This window comes from Arvicanthis niloticus, chromosome 10, assembly GCF_011762505.2.
Source record: "Arvicanthis niloticus isolate mArvNil1 chromosome 10, mArvNil1.pat.X, whole genome shotgun sequence".
Lineage (NCBI taxonomy): Eukaryota > Metazoa > Chordata > Mammalia > Rodentia > Muridae > Arvicanthis > Arvicanthis niloticus.
In genome coordinates, this window is record NC_047667.1 from 63,114,310 (window position 1) to 63,133,878 (window position 19,569).

Sequence of the window (19,569 nt, forward strand, 5' to 3'; positions counted from 1 at the left end):
AAATCGAATTCTTGCCTGTGTCGGTTGGTACCTATTTGCATTTCTTTCCCTTTTCTCTCTTGAGAGGTGGAATATTTGAGCTTTTGTTAGAAAGAAAGAATAGTTAAATCATAATTGCAAGATGAGACCCTTCTCGTGGAACACGCAGACCATCTTAGAGTAAGCCTAGTGACGTTTCTCTGACCCAGGTGGAATGACATTGGGAGCATTACCCACAGCAAAGCAGCCATCCTGCTGGAGCTGATTGACAAGGAGGAGACCGCGCTCTTCCACACAGTGAGTCCAGGGTTCTGCACAGCTTGAGGGAGCATATTTTAAGCTAACAACACCCTTTCTTGATCCTCCATGTCCTAATATGTGCCTGTTTAGCCTTTTGATGGTGGGATACAGTGTCGTGGTCTATTAAGTCTACACTCAAGAACTGCATAATCAAGCCACACACACACACACACACACACACACACACACACACACACACACACACACCCCTACCTTATCTTGTCAGTGTTGGGCTGCATTCCTAGATATCCTAGGGCCCATGCAGCCCATGGTAACATTTTGGACACAGCCGCCCCCCACAAGGGACTCAATGCTCTTGAAGACATTCTTTCTAATGCTTGCCTGGTCTGGTCCCACATGACTTCTTGCAACTGATGAATGTCCCTGCTGGCTTTGAAATAAGATTCAAGTTTGTCCAGCATGCCACAGCACCCTGGTCGCAATCTGCTTCCTCATGTGACTCCTAGTTATGTCAGATTGCATTTTCTGTTGCTGGCTGACCTGGATCTTTCAGTCCCTCAGCCCACGTTGTCTGGAGTCAGTTGAGCCTCTCTCTGAGGACCGTCTCAGGAGCCAAGGCTGTTCGCCTTACCACAGTCTCTGATTGAATGACATTAGTGTTAATTCTAGGCTCTGCCTTGATTCGGTTGTTTTGCAAGTTCTGCTTTAGAATTATTGAGAACCTGTCAGTTCATCGCTGCAGAACCAGGATCTTTGATGTGAAGAATTCATTAACCGACGGTCATCTCTACCAGCTTTGCTGGGCCACGGTGGCATGGGCACCATTGAACTCAATGGTTGAGTCACTTCCTGGCCCACATGTTATTTATTTATTTATTTATTTATTTATTTCACACGAAAAGGGAAGGGATGGATGCCTGTACAGAACAGTCTTTGGGAAGCAAATATCTCGTCAAACACGCGTTCATTTCCCCATCTCTTCCTTTTCAAGGACGATATTGAAAATGCCAAGTACATTTCTCGGTTGTTTACCACACGGCACAAATTTTACAAACAGAACAAGATCTGCACTGAGTAAGTGAATATCTCTTGTTCACCGTCTCTCTGAACGACGCAGCCCTATTAAATTGAGTGCCTCTGCGAGGTTGTGGCCCCTGGTTTCCATTCATTCTTTCCCCTTGATCCTTCTAGAAACCGTAGGAAGAGACTAAAGGCAGTCAGGAGGGAGAGAAGTTTAAGTGCAGTCTACTGCAACCCATGTGCCTAGAGAGACAATCATTCCCAAATTGACTGTAAATGTTCCCGGATGGGTGGGCCACATCAGTGCCTTTCCGGCACTCAGCTCTGGGTTCGGAAGAGTCTAAGTGCTCCCAATTTGCCCAGGTGCCCCTCCGTGTTAGATGCAGACGACATTCAGAAGTGGGGAGCGGCGTGATGAGCCAACTTAAAAGAGAAGATGCAGTCGCCGGCTCGGCCTGTTTCCGCTCACAGTTGGCTAACCCTGCGTGCGCTCCTGGGTCGTGCCATCTGACTGCAAATGAGAGGCCAGGGTAATTAGAGGGGGATTTGGAAGGCACTCCGAGATGGCACATATCTGTGTGTCTTTTTAATTTAGTTCAGAAATAAAGAGGGTAAGTCTGAGTCTGATTGGGGGCACTTCCTCATGGCCTGACCTCGGAGATGGCGTGCCGGGGGCCCAACTCTGCCAATGCCTTTACTTTGGCTGCTTTCAAAAGGCGGCCCTCAGCAGAGCGCATTCGCCACTTGGGCCCCCAAGGTGTTTAATTTTGGTTCAAAGAGCGTCGGGGATGTAAATGCCAGAGAGAGAAGCTGTCTTTCCACTCCCACAGTGGGCATATTCAAGCAGGGTAGAATATTGCTGTACAGAGGTGCCACTGGAGAAGGCAGTCACTCAGAACTGGATCCCCAGGTCATGGCAGACTTTTTTCTTCTTCCATGCCCCACAGCCTCTTTCAAATCAGGCTGTGCAGTTGGCCACTGCTAGGGCCTAAGAGTAGAGCTCATACCTCTCATAGTCTAGGCCTACCAACAAAGATAGGAAAGATGTGTTAGCAGGCCAAGCAAGGGCATAACCTGGTCTTCTACAGGCACACTGTCATAATTGCCCCACGCATAGGGTTCTATTCTGCTTTTGCCTTTGAATTTGCCTGGTGGCCTTGACACCCCTCAAGAATTCTGTAGCTGCCCCCTGTGTGGTGGATATGAGCCCCTTTCATAGTTCCAATCTTCTGGTTCGTCTGTTTCTCAGCGAATGGAGACATTGCTGTGTTTGTGCTTAGTGTGTCTTCTGTGGTCTGTGTTGAACAGCATGTGTGATGCTGAAAATCAAGAACCCTGTTCTGGGGGAACCCTGCGAGGGAAACGCATGTATCTCATCTTCCCCCCATACACACTGAGCTCTGCGATCAAGGGTATCCCTCCAGAGTTTTCCAAAACTTGAATTGTCTCAGCAGCCTGCTTCTCCATCCAGGGCTGTCCACTCACGGGCCACTCGGGCTTGTCCTGCCACATCTGTTCCTGTAGAACTGGTCCTTGCCAGCTGGATGCCTCACTCCAGGGTTCGGTTGCTGTACCTTTAACCTGGGGAGGAAGAGTTGGAAGACCATGCTTAACTTGAGGATGTTAACACTGAACCTGCCCAGCTGTTAAAAGCTCAACATTACTGCATTTGTCTCCATGGTTTCACCAGAACAAAGATATTTATCAGCAAGCTGGTAGAAGGTTGAAATCTCCAAATAAGGAGAGTCTTTCTTTGAGGAATTTTAGCCCAGTCAAAAGTCTGTATTTTGTTTTAAACACCATGTGGTCCTGGGAGCTCCTGATTCTGCTCCCAAGGATGGATCCCCTCTGTCCCTGCTCTGTTCAACTCTCTGTTACTGTTGTCTAATCATGGGGTCCTCTCTCTGTAACAGACTTGCTGGGTTGGGGACATATCTCAGTTATGAAATATTTGCCCAGTGCTTGCTGGTTTTGACCCCCTAGCATCAGAACAGAATTTAAAGCAAACAGATAAAGACATCTGGCTTGGTAAACATTTTCAGCGTGCACTATCTTTATGGGTTCAAAATAAAAAATATTTTCTCTAGTTTAGAATTTTATTTAAGCTGGAAGCATTTTAAAAATATTTTTATTTTGCACACAGGTACACATTGAACAGGTTTAAAAGTCCACATGCAGTGAGGTTTTCTAGTCTTTATTTCTCTCACGATATTTCTATAGAAATAATCCTCATTTCCCCCAGGAATAGTGAGGAAAGGATTACAGGAAAATCTGGAACATTTTGAGGATAAAAGGAGAATGACAAAGCAGTTTGTAATGTCTATGCGCAGGTGTGAACTGCGTGTGGCAGGTGTGAACTGTGTGTGCTGCGTGTGCAGGTGTGAACTGTGTGTGTTGTGTGTGGTGGTGTGAACTGTGCATGTTGTGTGTGGTGGTGTGAACTATACATGCTGTTTGTGTATGTTGTGTGTGCAGGTTTGAACTGTGTGCTGGGAGGCAGGCCTCATAGGTCTAGCCTGTTCCCCCCCTTAGCCTCCCTTGTATTTCTGACCTTTCCCTTTGATCAGCAGTAATGATGGTTCGCATTTTTAATCTTTCATATATAGACAGTCAAATTCTCCACCCCCAATCAGACGCCAGCCCACCTGGAGCCGGTCCTCACTGGTGAGTACACTCCTCAGTCAGTGGTCTGGCTGTTGGCATAAAGGCTTGTGTTATGGAATTGAGGGGTGGTGACTAAGAGTGCTATGACCAGGGGAGATTTGCTGGAAGTATAGAAGGACATCATTCACTTGCAGGAGGTGTGGTAAGTGTCTACCGTGTCCTGCTGTCCCATGGACACCTCCCTCTTCTCTCTACATGGAGTTTGAGGTGCTTACTCCAGGCTTACTCCAGGCCAGAGTAATCATCCCTTTAGACCACTTGCTCTTCTTTCTGGTGACATGTCCCAGTTGTAAGTGCCACAGATAGAGCCTAGCAAACCAGCCAGAAAATGCTTTTTGAATGAACTGCAACCAAACACCAGGCTCAGTATAGCGAACAAGAGATTGGATGGGGCATTTCCTAATTTCCAGACTTTAGTCAATCAGCCCCTGTCCTCGGCTGTTCTCTTTCCTGGTGACGTGGCCGGGAAGCACAACTGTGGTCCTGCTGTAGGCTCTTCGTGTTTAAGGATTACACAAGGGTGACAGGATAGATGGAGCTGCACTTTCTTTTCTGCTTTCTCTTGTCACAGATAGAACATGTACTTTCCACTCTGCCTTTCTACTCTGCCGCATGTACAGGTCCCTGGAGTCGATAGACAGGAACACCATAGGGAAGTTGTATTCCTTTTCCAACATGCACCTACATGATTGATGTAGGAATTCCTAAGCCCCCGTGGCTGTTGCTGATGTCGGTGTGACTCCACCTTGTGGGCCTCTGCTATCGAGATCTGGAAGAACCTTCTGTGTCTTCCCTGGGAGCACAGGGCGTTTGCTCATGCACTGGTCGCCACTCTCTGTTGTCACTGCTGTCCTCCTTTTGCCTGCTTCTCCTGTTCTTGTCGGTGAGATCAAGTGTCATTTGTACCTGTGAACTATAATGACAGACCCCATCTCAGGCAATCTTGGGATCCACAGAGCCTCCCCCATTTCTACTTGATGAGGTGGTCCACAGGGGTCTGGATTCTGAGGTCTCTCTTCACCCTGCCTTGTAGGTCTGAACTGTCCTTATACTTGAGACAACAGACTATGGAGTCTTAATGGTCCTTGCTGATAAGCATCGTGGCTTTCTTGCCAGTCTGTCTTTCTCTTTTATGATACCTGCTCTCATGGCTATTTATTTATTTATTTATTTATTTATTTCAAGTTGACATAAACCACTAGATATGCCTGATAAACAGAGTCTCATTTGAAGACTTGCTTCCATCACATTGGCTTTGGCATGTCTACATTGCTGATTGATGTAGGAAGGCCTGGCCCACTGTGGGTGGTGCCATTCATGTAGGAAGGCCCAGCCCACTGTGGGTGGTGCCATTCATGGGCAGGTGTGTCTGGGTTGTGTGAGAAAAGTAGCTGAGCAAGCCAAGGAAAGCCAGGAAGCAGTGTTCCTCCATGGTCTCTGTCTCAAGCTCCTTCATCTTCTCAGGCGACTGTGACCTTTAAGCAGACAAACACTTTCCTCCTCCAAGTTGCTTTTGGTCATGGTTTTTTAATCACAGCAATAGAAACCAAACTAGAACATCTGTGTTGTGGATTTTTTTCTGTATTAGCTGACCTGGGAACATTATTAGAATGAATGAATGAATGAATGAATGAATGAATGAATGAACTATTAGAATAGATTGAGCATTGGCATAGAAGAGCATTTGCCAAACATGTAAAGGGTGGGTGACCTTAGGTGGATCTAGCTGGACACTCTCTCATCACCAAAAAAAAAAAAAAAAAGAAAAAAAAAGAAAAGAAAGAAGGAAGGAAGGAAAGAGAAAAAAGAAATTAAATTAGCTATTATTGGCTTTTCACTGTAATCTTAGCACACTTCATAAAGCCACTTATTAATTTATTTTAATAGAAGCAGGAGGCGTCCATAGCCAAGTTTCTGCTTCTGTTTCTCACGTCCTTTTGTCCCTATTCTCTCTCAGTAAATAAAGTGGACAGTCCATACCCAGCAAAGTGGACAGTCCATACCCAGCAAAGTGGACAGTCCATACCCAGCAAAGTGGACAGTCCATACCCAGCAAAGCGGACAGTCCACACCCAGCAAAGCGGACAGTCCATACCCAGCAAAGTGGACAGTCCACACCCAGCAAAGTGGACAGTCCATACCTAGCAAAGTGGACAGTCCATACCCACCAAAGTGGACAGTCCATACCCAGCAAAGCGGACAGTCCATATCCACCAAAGTGGACAGTCCATACCCACTGTGGGAAATTTTAGTTGATTTATGTGTTGTCAACAAAGGGGAGAATACTTTGAAATTGCAATTTCTAAGACCACCCACCAGGACTTGTGGGATGTTCGGAAGTTCCAGCTCCCCTCCGCACCCAGAGTTCTCTCAGTTCCTCCTGATGCTTCTTTCCTCTCTGATTCCTGTTGACTCTTGGATCCCTTGTTTTCATATCCTTCCTTGTTACCCACTTGGTGGCTTGAAACTCAGTATATGGACCAGGCTGGCATTGAAGGCACAAAGATCCACCTTCTTCTGCTTCCCGAGTGCTAGGATTAAAGGTGTGTGCCAACAAGCCCAGCTTCTGAATCAGTTATCTTGAGATCAGAGGTATAAGGCTAGCAGAGCTAGAGACACACTGTCCTCTCTGGTACTTTATATATTCTAATCCCCCCCCCACCACAACTCCGCCCCACACATAAGAAGTATGCCCTCTTCTGCAGCAGGAAGTGGTTCAGACTGGTCTAAACAGCCACATTTAAGTGGGAGAGATATTCCGCATTGCTCAGAGGGTATTCTTACTGCCTGGCCAGTGCCACATTTGCTTCTGCAGTGCCACTGACACTGTGAGTATCACATATTGGACTCCTACGTAAACTCACCACTGGGCCAAGCTGAATGCAGCCCTGACCCTACAGGAGCTTCCTGTGGTGCTATAAACTGGGACCATGGGCTTATGTGGTGTAAGGAACGTGTGGACCTGGGAAGGAGCCAGTTTTGGACAGAACAAAGTAACTTTCCTTCTTTCTGTTTTCTTTGATGGGTGCATCTCTTCTGATCACATCTGTTACAAAGGCCGGTGCTTGAGAACATCAAATGGCTGCTCCTGACTTTGGATGGATGGCCTCTTTTTCTCTCTGGCCTTGAGCCACTTTTTGCTGCCCTGAGCTTCACTACCAGATGGGAGCTTAGATCTGTGGAAGAGGGTGGGTCAGAAGGGTGGCCTACAGTGATGTAGTGTGCTTCCCTGGGTATCGTTGGGGTGGCTTCCTGGCATCTCCAACTCTGTTTTCTCTGTTTCAGCCAAGACAGCAGCCGTATATCCTGCCTCCCATGCATGTCCAGTGCAGTGAGCACTACTCGGAGACCCACACTTCCCAAGGTAACTGTAGCTCCTCCTTCTGCCTCTTAAACACAAAAGGCTGGGTCCTAGGGCACAGCACAGAAGCTTGCTTGAAGGTGTCAACGATGGTTTGATGGCAACACTGTCATTGTCTGATCTTAGTGGCTACATTATCATTGTCTGATCAAAGTGGCTACACTGTTATTGTTGTTGTTTGATCACGGTGGCAACATTGTCATTGTCTGATCACTCAGTGATGATCTTCATTCAGCACATCAGCTGCCTTGGAAGAAGTGCCCCCCACCCCAGGCCAAGAGGAGGCTGCGTTACTGTTTCCTCCTCTTCCACCCACTCTTAGTGGGCTAGGGTTGGAGATGGACAGCTCAGCCATCTCACACACACACACACACACACACACACACACACACACACACACTTCACCCTCAGTGTCAACGCCAGCAGCTTGGAGCAGCCACGTGGTGATGGGGTGACTGGGAGAAACTCGAATCATTTAGTGCTTTTCTTAGTTTCTCTTCTGGTCCTTTCACCATGTACAGGGACAAGAATGAGGTGGATCCAGTGCTCGTGAGATGTCGGTGCCGGGTGCTGGGTGCTGGGCTGGGGACTTGCTTTGTGCTGTCCCATTTGATCCCAGTATAAGCCTAAGCTACTACTACTGTTTCTATACAGAAATAGGAAGAAAGATGTTAGCATTCAGATATCAAAACACACTCTCTCTCTCTCTCTCTCTCTCTCTCTCTCTCTCTCTCTCTCTGTGTGTGTGTGTGTGTGTATCAACATGGTAGGTACACATGCGCATCTCTCTGTGTGTGCATGTATGTACTCATGTGCCTGTGCCTGCGTGCACATGCATCAGCACGTGTAGGGACACACACATCTTGTGTGTGTAGGCTGGTGGTTCATGCTGGGTGTTTCTCCTCCAGTCACTTTCACCTTTTGGACACCTTTTGACACTAAACCTGTCACTCACCAGTTAGCTAGATTGGCAGTGAGTGGATCTGCCTGTCTCCTGTTTCCCAGCCACACAGTGGTGGGATTACAGACACTGGTGGCCACACCTAGCCTTTTTATATGTGTGCTGAAGGCAGACCCAGGCCCTCACCTCTGCCTGAGCCCTCACCTCAGCTAAGTTCACTTTATCTCTTTTATCAGCAAACCACTAAACTCTTAGCGCTGAGCTAGCTACATCTTTAAAATGATGATGGAAAGCCTTACATGCTGCATATTTTATGAGTCACGGGTGTCTGTTACCCTCTCCTAGCTATTCTGAAGCTGCTGCAATTTGAAGGCTGCAACATGAAACCTAAAACAAGACCATTTAGTGTGATCATACTTTTTATAAACAGCCTAACAGAGTTACCCCAGGTCAGTGGGAAGACAGCAAACCCCATCAGAGGTGGATCAGTCCTCATACCGTGCTCTCTTTGTTTCTGCCACCTTGATTAATTTTGTCTACACTTCCTTTTCAGATACTTGTTTTTTGTTTGTTTGTTTTTTGTTTTTTTTTTTTTTTAAGATTTATTTCTTAGGCTGGGCAGTGGTGGCGCACGCCTTTAATCCCAGCACTTGGGAGGCAGAGGCAGGTGGATTTCTGAGTTCGAGGCCAGCCTGGTCTACAGAGTGAGTTCCAGGACAGCCAGGGCTACACAGAGAAACCCTGTCTTAAAAAAAAAAAAAAAAAAAAAAAAAAAAAAAAAAAAGATTTATTTCTTTAACTATATATGAACATATTTTGTATATGTGTATGAGTGCTTACATGTGTATAATGGTATATAAACCATTTGATATGCCATTTGAATTATATACTGTTTGAATTCAGTGCCCATGGAAGCCAGAAGAACGTGACAAATCCCCCATAACTGGGCTTACAACAGTTGTGAGCGCACATATGGGTTCTGGGAACCAAATCTGCGGACTCCGCAGCCAGTGCTGTCAACCACTGAGCCATAGCTCCAGTCCCAGCTGGATGCTGCTGACCACGGTCCTCTTCTTCATCTTCCTTTGTCTCCCCTGCTCAGACAAGTGTATCAGCAGAAGAATGGCTTCCTGGTGTGCTTGTGTGTATGTGAGAGGAACTTCGGGTATCCAGAGTGCGCCTGACTTAGAAACTGGCTTTTGGCTTTTGAGTTGGGGGTGACTCAGTAGTTGTCTTAGTTGAGGTGTCTGTGATAAAACACCATAACCAAAAGCAACTTGGAGAGGATAGGGTTTATTTCAGCTTATAATCCTCAGGTCAGATTCCATCACTGAGGGAAGTCAGGACAGAAACTCAAGGCAGGAACTGAAGCAGAAGCCATGGGAGGCGCTGTTCACTGGCTTGTTGCTCATGGCTTACGCAGCCTGCCTCTTTAGACCACCAGAGACGGCTTGCCCAGGGTGTCACATCCACAGGAAGCTACCCTCCCACAGTAATCACGACAGTGCTCCATAGACTTGCCAGTCAGATGGAGGCATTTTCCAGATTGCCATGTCTTCTTTCCCATCTATAACGTTGACATAAAGTCTTGGCGGTAGAGGAGTTAAGTCATTAGCTGCGCAAGAGTGAGGGACTCAGACTCACACAGATGCTAGGTGAGGGTGTTAACCCAGCTGAAGTCCAGCCTTGGCAGTGGAGGTGGGAACCCCTGGGCAAGAGAGCCAGTGAGACTAGCCGATTGAGAGACCTGCCTGAGTGGATGAAATACAAGAGTGACCAAGGATGCTTCTCAGCACCACCGTTGCTCCTTCATGCGAATGCATGCGTATGCCCCCACAAATACGTATGCCCCCACAAACATGTATGTTCCCACACACATGCATGCCCCACACACGTAAGCCTCCACAAACACATATGCCCCCATAAACACACATGCACCGACATATATGCATGCCTCCACATACATGCATGCCCCCCAAACATGCATGCACCCACATACATGCATGCCTCCACATACACACATGGCTCCACAAACATATATGCTCCCATATACATGCATGCCCCCACATACATGAAAGCCCCCACAAACACGTATACCCCACAAACACATGCCTCACATACACACATGCCTCCACAAACATGTATGTTCCCACAAACACACATGCCCCCACATACATGAAAGCCCTCACAAACATGTCAAACACGTATGCCCCCACAAACACGTCCCCCCAAACATGCACGCACCCACATACATGCATACCATGAATACACATGAAAACAGCCTTTATAGCTCTTTACTTTCTTTCAGCTTTTGTTTCTTTTTAAGGGAAATAATCTCCATGGCAGAGCTAGAGGGCAGTTTCAGGGGCACCTCGAAAAGCTCTTGATTCTGACTCTGCCACTCACGGGCTGCTGCTCCGAAACCATGGCCGCGTTGGCCACGCTGTTGGTCTTGCTGCTTTCTGAATGCTCAACGATCCGTTAGGTTAAGAGCCCTTTTCTGATGTAGTCAGAGACAGCGATTCCAAGGGCGGAGCAGTTTCAAGCCTATTGCTCTATTAAACCTTTGACTTCCTGGCCCAGATATCCGGTTCTGCCCCTAAGCTGTGCACAAGAGGCCAATTCTCCCCAACAAGTGGCTCATTGTTTGAATCTAATTATAGCAAATTCGAGACTGTGCCTGGGCAACACCCACTCTGCACCCTTTCTTCTCAGTGTGCTCTGACATGTTCTATGAATGTTATCCCAGAGAACAATTCTTTTTGACATGTGTGACTGAGGCTTAAGACTCTCTGCTCTTTGGTTAATTCGCTCCAGGGACATAGGGACGACTCTGTTGAAACAGGGTGGTGTGTGTGGTGCTTCATGAGGCTCTGTTTGACTTTTTGCAGACAGCATCTTCCCTGGGAACGAAGAAGGTTTGTACTGCCATTCTCACAACAGCCTGGACCTAAATTATGTCAATGGCACAGTCACGAATGGCAGTGTGTGCAGTGTTCACAGTGTCAACTCCCTCAGCTGCTCCCAGAGCTTCATCCAAGCGTCTCCAGTGTCCTCCAACCTCAGCATCCCTGGGAGTGACATCATGAGGGCCGATTACATCCCCAGCCACCGCCACAGCGCCATCATCGTGCCGTCCTACAGGCCGACCCCAGATTACGAGACAGTCATGCGGCAGATGAAGAGAGGACTGATGCACGCAGACAGCCAGAGCCGGTCTCTGCGTAACCTCAATATCATCAACACCCATGCCTATAACCAGTCCGAGGAACTGGTGTACAGCCAGCCAGAGATGCGGGAGAGGCATCCCTACACAGTCCCATATGCACCCCAGGGGGGCTACGGTCACAAACTTATTAGTCCATCTGACCAGATGAACCCCCAAAATTGCGCGATGCCTAGCAAGCCAGGGGCCAGCTCCATCTCACACACAGTGAGCACTCCGGAACTAGCCAACATGCAGCTCCAAGGAGCACAACACTATAACACAACCCACATGCTCAAGAACTATCTCTTCAGGCCACCACCCCCTTACCCTAGGCCCCGTCCTGCCACCAGCACCCCAGACCTCGCCAGCCACCGCCACAAGTATGTCAGTGGCAGCAGCCCTGATCTGGTAACTCGGAAAGTGCAGCTCTCTGTAAAGACCTTCCAGGAGGACAGCTCTCCTGTGGTCCATCAGTCTCTGCAGGAAGTGAGTGAGCCCCTCACAGCCACCAAGCACCACGGTGGCGGTGGCGGCGGCACAGTGAATAAACGTCACAGCCTTGAGGTGATGAATAGCATGGTGCGAGGCATGGAGGCCATGACGCTGAAATCACTCAATATCCCCATGGCTCGCCGCAACACGCTTCGGGAGCAGGGCCCTTCCGAAGAGGTGGGTGGCCACGAAGTGCATGGGCTCCCCCAGTATCACCACAAGAAGACATTCTCAGACGCCACCATGCTGATACACAGCAGCGAGAGCGAGGAGGAGGAGGAGGCCCCGGAGGCAGCACCTCAGATTCCTGCTCTTCGAGAGAAAGTGGAATACAGTGTTCAGCTGCAGGCTGCCCTGGCTCGCATTCCCAACAGGCCCCCACCCGAGTACCCAGGGCCAAGAAAAAGTGTCAGTAATGGCGCACTGAGACAGGACCAGGGGACCCCTGTTCCTGCCATGGCCAGGGCCAGGGTACTGAGACACGGACCAGCCAAGGCCCTCAGTGTCTCCCGGGCTGAGCAGCTAGCTGTCAACGGGGCCTCTCTGGGTCCTTCCATCTCTGAGCCTGACCTAACCAGCGTGAAGGAGCGGGTCAAGAAAGAGCCTGTGAAGGAAAGGCCGGTGTCAGAGATGTTCTCCCTGGAGGACAGCATTATAGAGAGAGAAATGATGATTAGGGTGAGTGCCCCCACTCCCAGGTCACTGACGGTAGGAAGCCCCGGAGCTGGAGGCCTGGAGGAGGGAGGCTTCAGGGAGTGTTTCGGGATTTAAGGGATTGTGGGCATTTCAGGCAAGAGTGATGATGTCACCAGATGTCAGGGATACTTTTTCAAATAACACCTTCCGTCTCACTGTCAGTCCTGGCTTGTGGCTGGTGTACTTGGTATGAGAACATCTTAGTCACTGGGTATGTTCCTGAGGCGTTCACTGCTAGGCTCCAGTCCCCCGTCAGGTCTGCTCTATGAGAAGCTCACATACGTGTGCACATGCATCACATACGTGTGCACATGTACGTGTGTACATGCACATGCATCGTACATGTATGCATACTACATATGAAGAGACGTTGGTGTTACAGATACCCCTTCACTGGGATGCACCCAGCCTAGAAAGCTAGTTCTGTTGTTGGGGTGAGACCACATGGTGATAGATGTGTATGAACAAGAAAATAAACACCTCTTACAATGAGAATATTGTTGGATTGTAGTTGCTGCTGGGGGAAAAAAAAATTCCCCGTTACTGCTTTTCCTGGAAATCCTGGCCTCCTTAAAAAGTCATTCAGTTACAAAACTAATTGAGCCAGTGGACTTCATTTCTGTTGATCACAGCTGCACTGTCAGGTAGCTGGCCTTCACTTAGGAACTCTGGAAGCCTCGTTCTATCACGTTTGCTTTGTTGGAGGTCATTCGGCTCATGGCTACGTCTTCTGAACTCATCATTGGGAATCAGCCCAGAGGGAGGAAGTGAAGGCCAGTTTTCCAGAAGCCACACTGCTGGGTTCAGAAATCAGATCCAACCTTGTCACTTTAGAACAGCCTGAAGGCAGTTCAACCCTGAGGAGATTCTGGTGGTCAGCAGGGTGGAGGAGACATCCAAAGGCAGCATGGTTGGACTCACTGCTTCTTCCTTTGCAGATGGAGAGGGAGATGGCAGTTTGTACCTGTGCCTCTGAGATTTCAAAACAAAACAAAAACCAAAAAAAAAAAAACCACAGTTTTGGCTGGGGATGGAGTGAAATGCGGGGGTGGGTACCATGAGGAGACAGCTTTCCCAGCTTGGAAAAAAGTAATTCACTGGTGTAAAGTGATGTTTCAACACTTCTTGGCTCCAGGCCTCTTAAGAGCTGCATTTGCTTCAGGAATCCATCACTGTGAGCATTGAGCTTCGAGGTCAGCCCTGCCAAGTTGAGACTTAACAATGTCCACATGGTCTTCTAACTGCATCTTGGTCATCCCCGTCCTCTTATCCAGATTAAACAAATAGCCTGCAGCCATGACCCTGGTGCTGGTCCTCTCTCAGAAGCATCGCACAAACCAAGAAAGAGCTAGGTGGTGTTTTCTGCTGGCCCCCTCCCCCAGTTCTGTTTTTATTCCAGGATTGTAGATCATTCCAACAGGCAGATACCACTAGTTAGCTTTTAGCTCAAGAACATGACTGCCCGTGTCTACATTTCTTCCCCTGTTAGACCCTTTCACCGAGCCTCATACGACTAGAAATTCACAGGCCACTCCCCTTGCTCAGTGTCCTAACCTCAGAGAAGAACCAAAAGGTCCAGCAAGAAGGCCATCCCTGCTGGTGGCGCTAACACCCAAGATGAATCTTGGAAGTCTGTGTGCTCACTGGCCTAGGGAGGGTCCACTCAGCTTCCATACTCCTCAGTGTATGGAGAGGAGGAAAGAAGTCTCCTGTAGCCACACCAGACCCCCTTACTGAGAGAAATGAGAAACCTCAAACCCTTGGGGATTGGAATAAGAGCAGTGCGTGTAGGGAAAGCTCAGTCACTTCTTGTGTGGTGAACGGTTCAGAATGCTGCCTGCCATTAGAGCCTGTCCTTTGGCCCTGCTACCACCTTGAAGACACTTCCCACTTTCTAGCCTCGAGCCGGGAGTCCAGTACAGAGAGCAAAGAAAGCCAACTTAGGCCTTCTAGTTTGATTTAGAAAAGACTGACAGCTTGCACCTAAGAGGCCAGTTCACTTATCACTGTGTCCACTTCTCCCCAGGTAGGTAGTGAGCCTTTCCCAAGGATGGCCATCCCTGCACTCTGGAGGCAGAGGTGGGAAGATTGCTTACAGGTTTGAGGCCACCCAGGGCGACATGAGACCCTGTTTCAAAATCAAACCGCCACAAGACATTTGAAGCGTTTCAGGCTTCACCGACAAGAGAGGACATGAGGGAGTTACCTTTTACAAAACTGAGCTAACAAGCAAATAAACCCAAAGTCATCCCGAGGGCCTGCTTGGTATGGAGATGCCAAGACCATTCTTGTGGTCCCACAACCAACCTTCAGCTGCCTGTCACATCCTCATGGCTAGCCCTCCTCTCCAATGCACCCTTGGCTGTCCATGGTTCAGCCTGTCACTTGAGTCGTTGTCCCGTTGGTAGCACCCCTCACAAAGGCTTTCCACTCATTGTAGGTAACAGCGTGGTGGCAATGAGGCCCATGCAAGGTTGTCCCTGCCACCCCACCCAATGGGCCTTCTCCAACAGCATGGCTCCATCAAGAGACCTTTGGGAGTTAATTAATAAACAATAAAATAAGAAACCAGGCTACCTCTCCATTCATAGGACCCATAGGCATCTACAGCCTGGCATTGCTTCATATCCAAATGTTCTTCACATTGGTCCCGAAATGTCTAAGATTAAATGGTTTTCAAGAGTAGGCTGCTAGCAGTAAACAGAGGATTCCTCACCCCTGCTGATGCCAAGGTTGTGAAGGTGGCCAACAGTGGACCCAACATCCAGTCCTGACTACACCAAGTTCAGCCTAAAAATGAGGGGGTGCTAGAACCCAGCAGTCCACACTCCAGTCAAAACCTCCAGTGATGGAAAGTAGTCACTGCCCTTTGTTAGCCCTGGATGAACAAAGGCCTGGTGGTTCTTCATCTGTAGCCAGCCTGGCATGGTGGTAACCTTGTTAAGCTGTGGTAGGCCCTGTTCTGAGGTGGGCAAAGCAGATGTCTTGGGGGCAGGGAGCAAGTATAAGACTCAGGTCTTCAGTCTGAGCCCCTCAGAGTGGTTCCCCTTTTACTGGTGTGTATGGCACGGGTGTGTGTGTGGCGCTTATGTGTACGGCACTATTAATCAACATGGTAGCTGGTGGGTTTTATACCATTAGTCAGTGAGAAAGGCTTGTCCTTGGGAGGGACTCCGATGGTCTGCGACTACTCTGTTTTCTTTCTCCTGTCTTCAGCCTGTATTTTTCTAAGGTGTATTGCATGAACCCCCTTTTTGTTCTCTTGCAACACCCCTGTGGCAAGGTATATTTGTTAGGGAGTCTGTCTTTATCTTTCTAACATATGAGTTAATTAAGAATAAAAGCCTTAGGGTCCTGTAAGAACTGGCTTCCCTGGGCATGATGGGAATAATGGGAAAGCTGTGTTTGAATTTGCCCTGCTGGTGGCGAGTGTCTGCATTCCTTGGCTGGGGAGTTACAGATTTGGGGAGATTAAAACACATTCCAGCCTTCCCCTGGAATTATAAACAATGAGAACGTGTCTTTTCTTGCCGAAAGAATCTAGAGAAGCAGAAGATGACAGGCCTGCAGGCACAGAAGAGACCGCTGATGTTGGCAGCGCTGAATGGACTCTCAGTGGCCCGAGTCTCGGGGCGGGAAGACGGTCGCCATGATGCCACCCGCGTCCCCATAGACGAGAGGGTGAGTTCTGGACTTGTCAGGTGTGACCTGTTCTCTGTGCTTCCAGATTCCAGAAGTTCCTCTTAGGCCTGGACCTGTCAGTGCCACTTGTCTTGAGGGTTAATTCTTTCACTTGATGAAGACTTGGTTCAAGTGTGCTGTGTTAGAGCCTACCCCTTTCAGCATCTCCCGTTTCTTCATTCTGGTCTCTGCACTTTATGAAGCTGGGATATTGATGCTTGATTAAAAAGTCTAGCCCCAGGGCAGGTGAGGTGGCTCAGTGGGTGTAGGAGCTTGCTGCCAAGTGCGATGACCCGAGTTCGATCCCTGGAACTCACATAGTGGGAAGAGCGAGCTGTCTTCCTCAGGGTGTGCTCTGACCTCCACACAGCTTGCTCCCCCCACCCCCAATAAACAGTAACAGCAAAGGACCACCTCCACCAGGCTGTGCAAGGTTATTAGTTCTTCACTATTCTTCAGTCATAAGGAGGTGATGTAATTATCAATTCCTTATGCATTTTGTAAGATTTTTTTATTTATTAAGGACAAATGCAAATTTGCCTTCTGATGTGATGGACATACTTGCTTTCCTCACACAGTTGAATCTGAATATATACTCATTTTAGACATACTGAAGGCTGATGGGGAAAATGTTTAAGAAAAAAAAAAATCTTTATTTTCTATAATGAAACCAGTAAGTTTTTTTTTTCCTTTCTTTCTTTTTTTTTGTTTGTTTGTTTTTGTTTTTCGAGACAGGGTTTCTCTGTGTAGCCCTGGCTATCCTGGAACTCACTCTGTAGACCAGGCTGGCCTTGAACTCAGAAATCCGCCTGCCTCTGCCTCCCAAGTGCTGGGATTAAAGGCGTGCACCACCACCGCCCGGCAAAACCAGTAAGTTTCTAAAACTACAGAAAACTTTTTTTGTAAGATGAGGAAGTTCATTCCTCCACGTGTCATACTCTGATTTTAGGTTTTAGGGTTCCTGTGGTCTCCTTCAAGGGCTGCAAGATGATACAGCCCATAGCTCTTTGGTTAGGTCTTGAGAGCCATGATTTCTTACTGTGGTGTGGAAAAGGGGCCCTGAAACTGCCTCGCATGCAACCGGGAGCCCCAGAAACTGATTTCCTAAGTTCACTGGATAACATTTAGAGCATTAGATTTCTGTCAGCAGGTACTTGGTATTAGAATGTTTTCAGGGTCGGAAGGGACATTTTCCCAATTGACATCACGTATTTGAAATTAGTACTATGGCCAAGGAAGGGAAAAGGCAAGGGGTTTTGTGAGGGTTAATCCTCAGTGCTCTACCATTGTGAACTGGTACCTTCCTAAGGCTTAATTCAGTGAACCCTGCTGTGAGCCTGGAGAAAAGGATGCTTGGGGAAAAGGATGCTTGGACAGTTGAAAATAACACGGAGTGGAAGCAGGCAGGAGTAACCGAAGCACAGGGTTTGAATTTGAACTTAAGCCAGTCTTTGCAGTATGTCTGTAGCATAAAGCCTTGCAGTATGTCTGTAGCATGTAGCCTTGCAGTATATCTGTAGCATGTAGCCTTGCAGTATGTCTGTAGCATGTAGCCTTGCAGTATATCTGTAGCATATAGCCTTGCAGTATATCTGTAGCATGTAGCCTTGCAGTATGTATGTAGCATGTAGCTTTGCAGTATGTAGCTGAGTAAGAAGGGAATGGCTGTCAGACCAGAGAGACTTAACAGTGAGTAGCAGTGAGGGCCATAGCTGAGCGCCCACTGATTCTCCGTCTCGAAATCCCCTAACTGGGAATCCTGAGAGCCTGCTTGCTCTGTTGAATGGAGAGAGCTGACGTCTGCTTCCCTTGCAGCTCAGAGCCCTGAAGAAGAAGCTGGAAGATGGAATGGTGTTCACAGAGTATGAACAGATCCCAAACAAAAAGGCCAACGGCATCTTCAGCACCGCCGCTCTGCCTGAAAACGCCGAGCGCAGCCGGATCCGAGAAGTTGTTCCGTATGAGGAGAATCGAGTGGAGCTCATCCCGACCAAAGAGAACAACACAGGCTACATCAACGCCTCCCACATCAAGGTGAGGGGCACGTCAGAGGCGTATGGCAAGATGTCTGTCTGGGCTAAACTCGTTACTGCAGAGAGAGCCTGTCTGATGTGTTATCTGCCCTAAGCCGTGGAGGGTGGGATTGTCCTGTTGGTTTGTGACTCATACATGATGGACATTGGAACAGCCACTGCCTTTATTGTTATACTGTTTTTTCTTTTACTCTGTTCCAGAGCAGCACAAACTATTGCTTCTTCTTTATACTACCATAACCAATTCGCCTTAGAGCCAAAATCGAATTTTCAGTGCTGTTCATGAGAGCGGAGTGATCTATACACAAACCATGGTTGGTTGCAGAGCAGATCCTCAGGCATAAGTTGGGCGTGTGAGGTTCATTTTTCATTTTTTAGATTTATTTGGTTTTGTTTTATGTGTGTATGTGTTTGCCTGTGTGCACGTATGTGCGCTGTGTGCATTCCTGGTAGCCGTAGAGGCAGGAAGAGGGCATCGGAGCCTTTGGATCTAGGGGTTTGGAGGTTGTGAAGCTCCGTGTGAGTGTGAGGAGCTGCGAGAGCAGCCTGTGTTCTTAGTCTGTGAGCCATCTTCTCTGGCGTGTGGCGCGTGCGATTTCTGTTAATGTCTCGGATGCTCCGTCTCTGTATGCCATAGCTTAGCTAGACCTTAGAATCCAGAGCTGTGAGCACGCGGGTTCTTAAGCAGCTCACCTTCCCCAGTTTTTCTAATAACCGGGTGTATTTCTTTAGAACACGGCTCTGAACTCTCAATTGGGAGAGTGTTTCAAAGGCTCTTGCATGGTCAGTGGGAATAAGACTTTTAGTTTAGTTTAGCTTTGTTTAGTGTCGTTTATTTTATTAAGATTGAGTTTCTCTGTATAGCCCTGAATGTTCTGGAACTCGATCTGTAGATCAGGCTAGCCTCAAACTCAGAGATCCACCTGCCTCTGCCTCTCTAGTGCTGGGATTAAAGGTGTGCACCACCACTACCACTGAGTTGGGTATAGGACAATTTTAACCAACACAGTTCACCAGATTAATCTGTATGATCAGTACCTTTGAACTCTTACTTTTCTTGAACTTTTCAACTCTGGTGGAATTGCCTGAAGTTTCCTTTGACCCTCCTAAGGTGGAGTTAGGCATCTGAGTTGTGTGTCACTGGTAGCTTATTTCCATATAGGATGTGATGGTATGGTATAGTGTTTGTGCATATGGCATAGATAGGATTATATATGTGCATTTGTAACATGCAGGCAATTTTTTGGCTCTTAATTTTGAGAAGGAAAACACA

The 19,569-nt window shown here is 48.0% G+C and overlaps 1 protein-coding gene across 1 annotated transcript in view; it reads left to right on the forward strand.

Annotated features, from left to right (window-relative positions):
- Ptpn14 (protein tyrosine phosphatase non-receptor type 14) overlaps positions 1-19,569 on the forward strand; it is a 142,001-nt gene that overhangs the window by 106,543 nt on the left and 15,889 nt on the right. Inside the window, exons 9-15 of the mRNA XM_034513143.2 lie at positions 189-276; positions 1,232-1,314; positions 3,867-3,924; positions 7,210-7,288; positions 11,078-12,564; positions 16,120-16,263; positions 18,079-18,297. Coding sequence (XP_034369034.1) covers positions 189-276; positions 1,232-1,314; positions 3,867-3,924; positions 7,210-7,288; positions 11,078-12,564; positions 16,120-16,263; positions 18,079-18,297 — 2,158 coding nt within the window. The remainder of the gene's footprint in view (positions 1-188; positions 277-1,231; positions 1,315-3,866; positions 3,925-7,209; positions 7,289-11,077; positions 12,565-16,119; positions 16,264-18,078; positions 18,298-19,569) is intronic.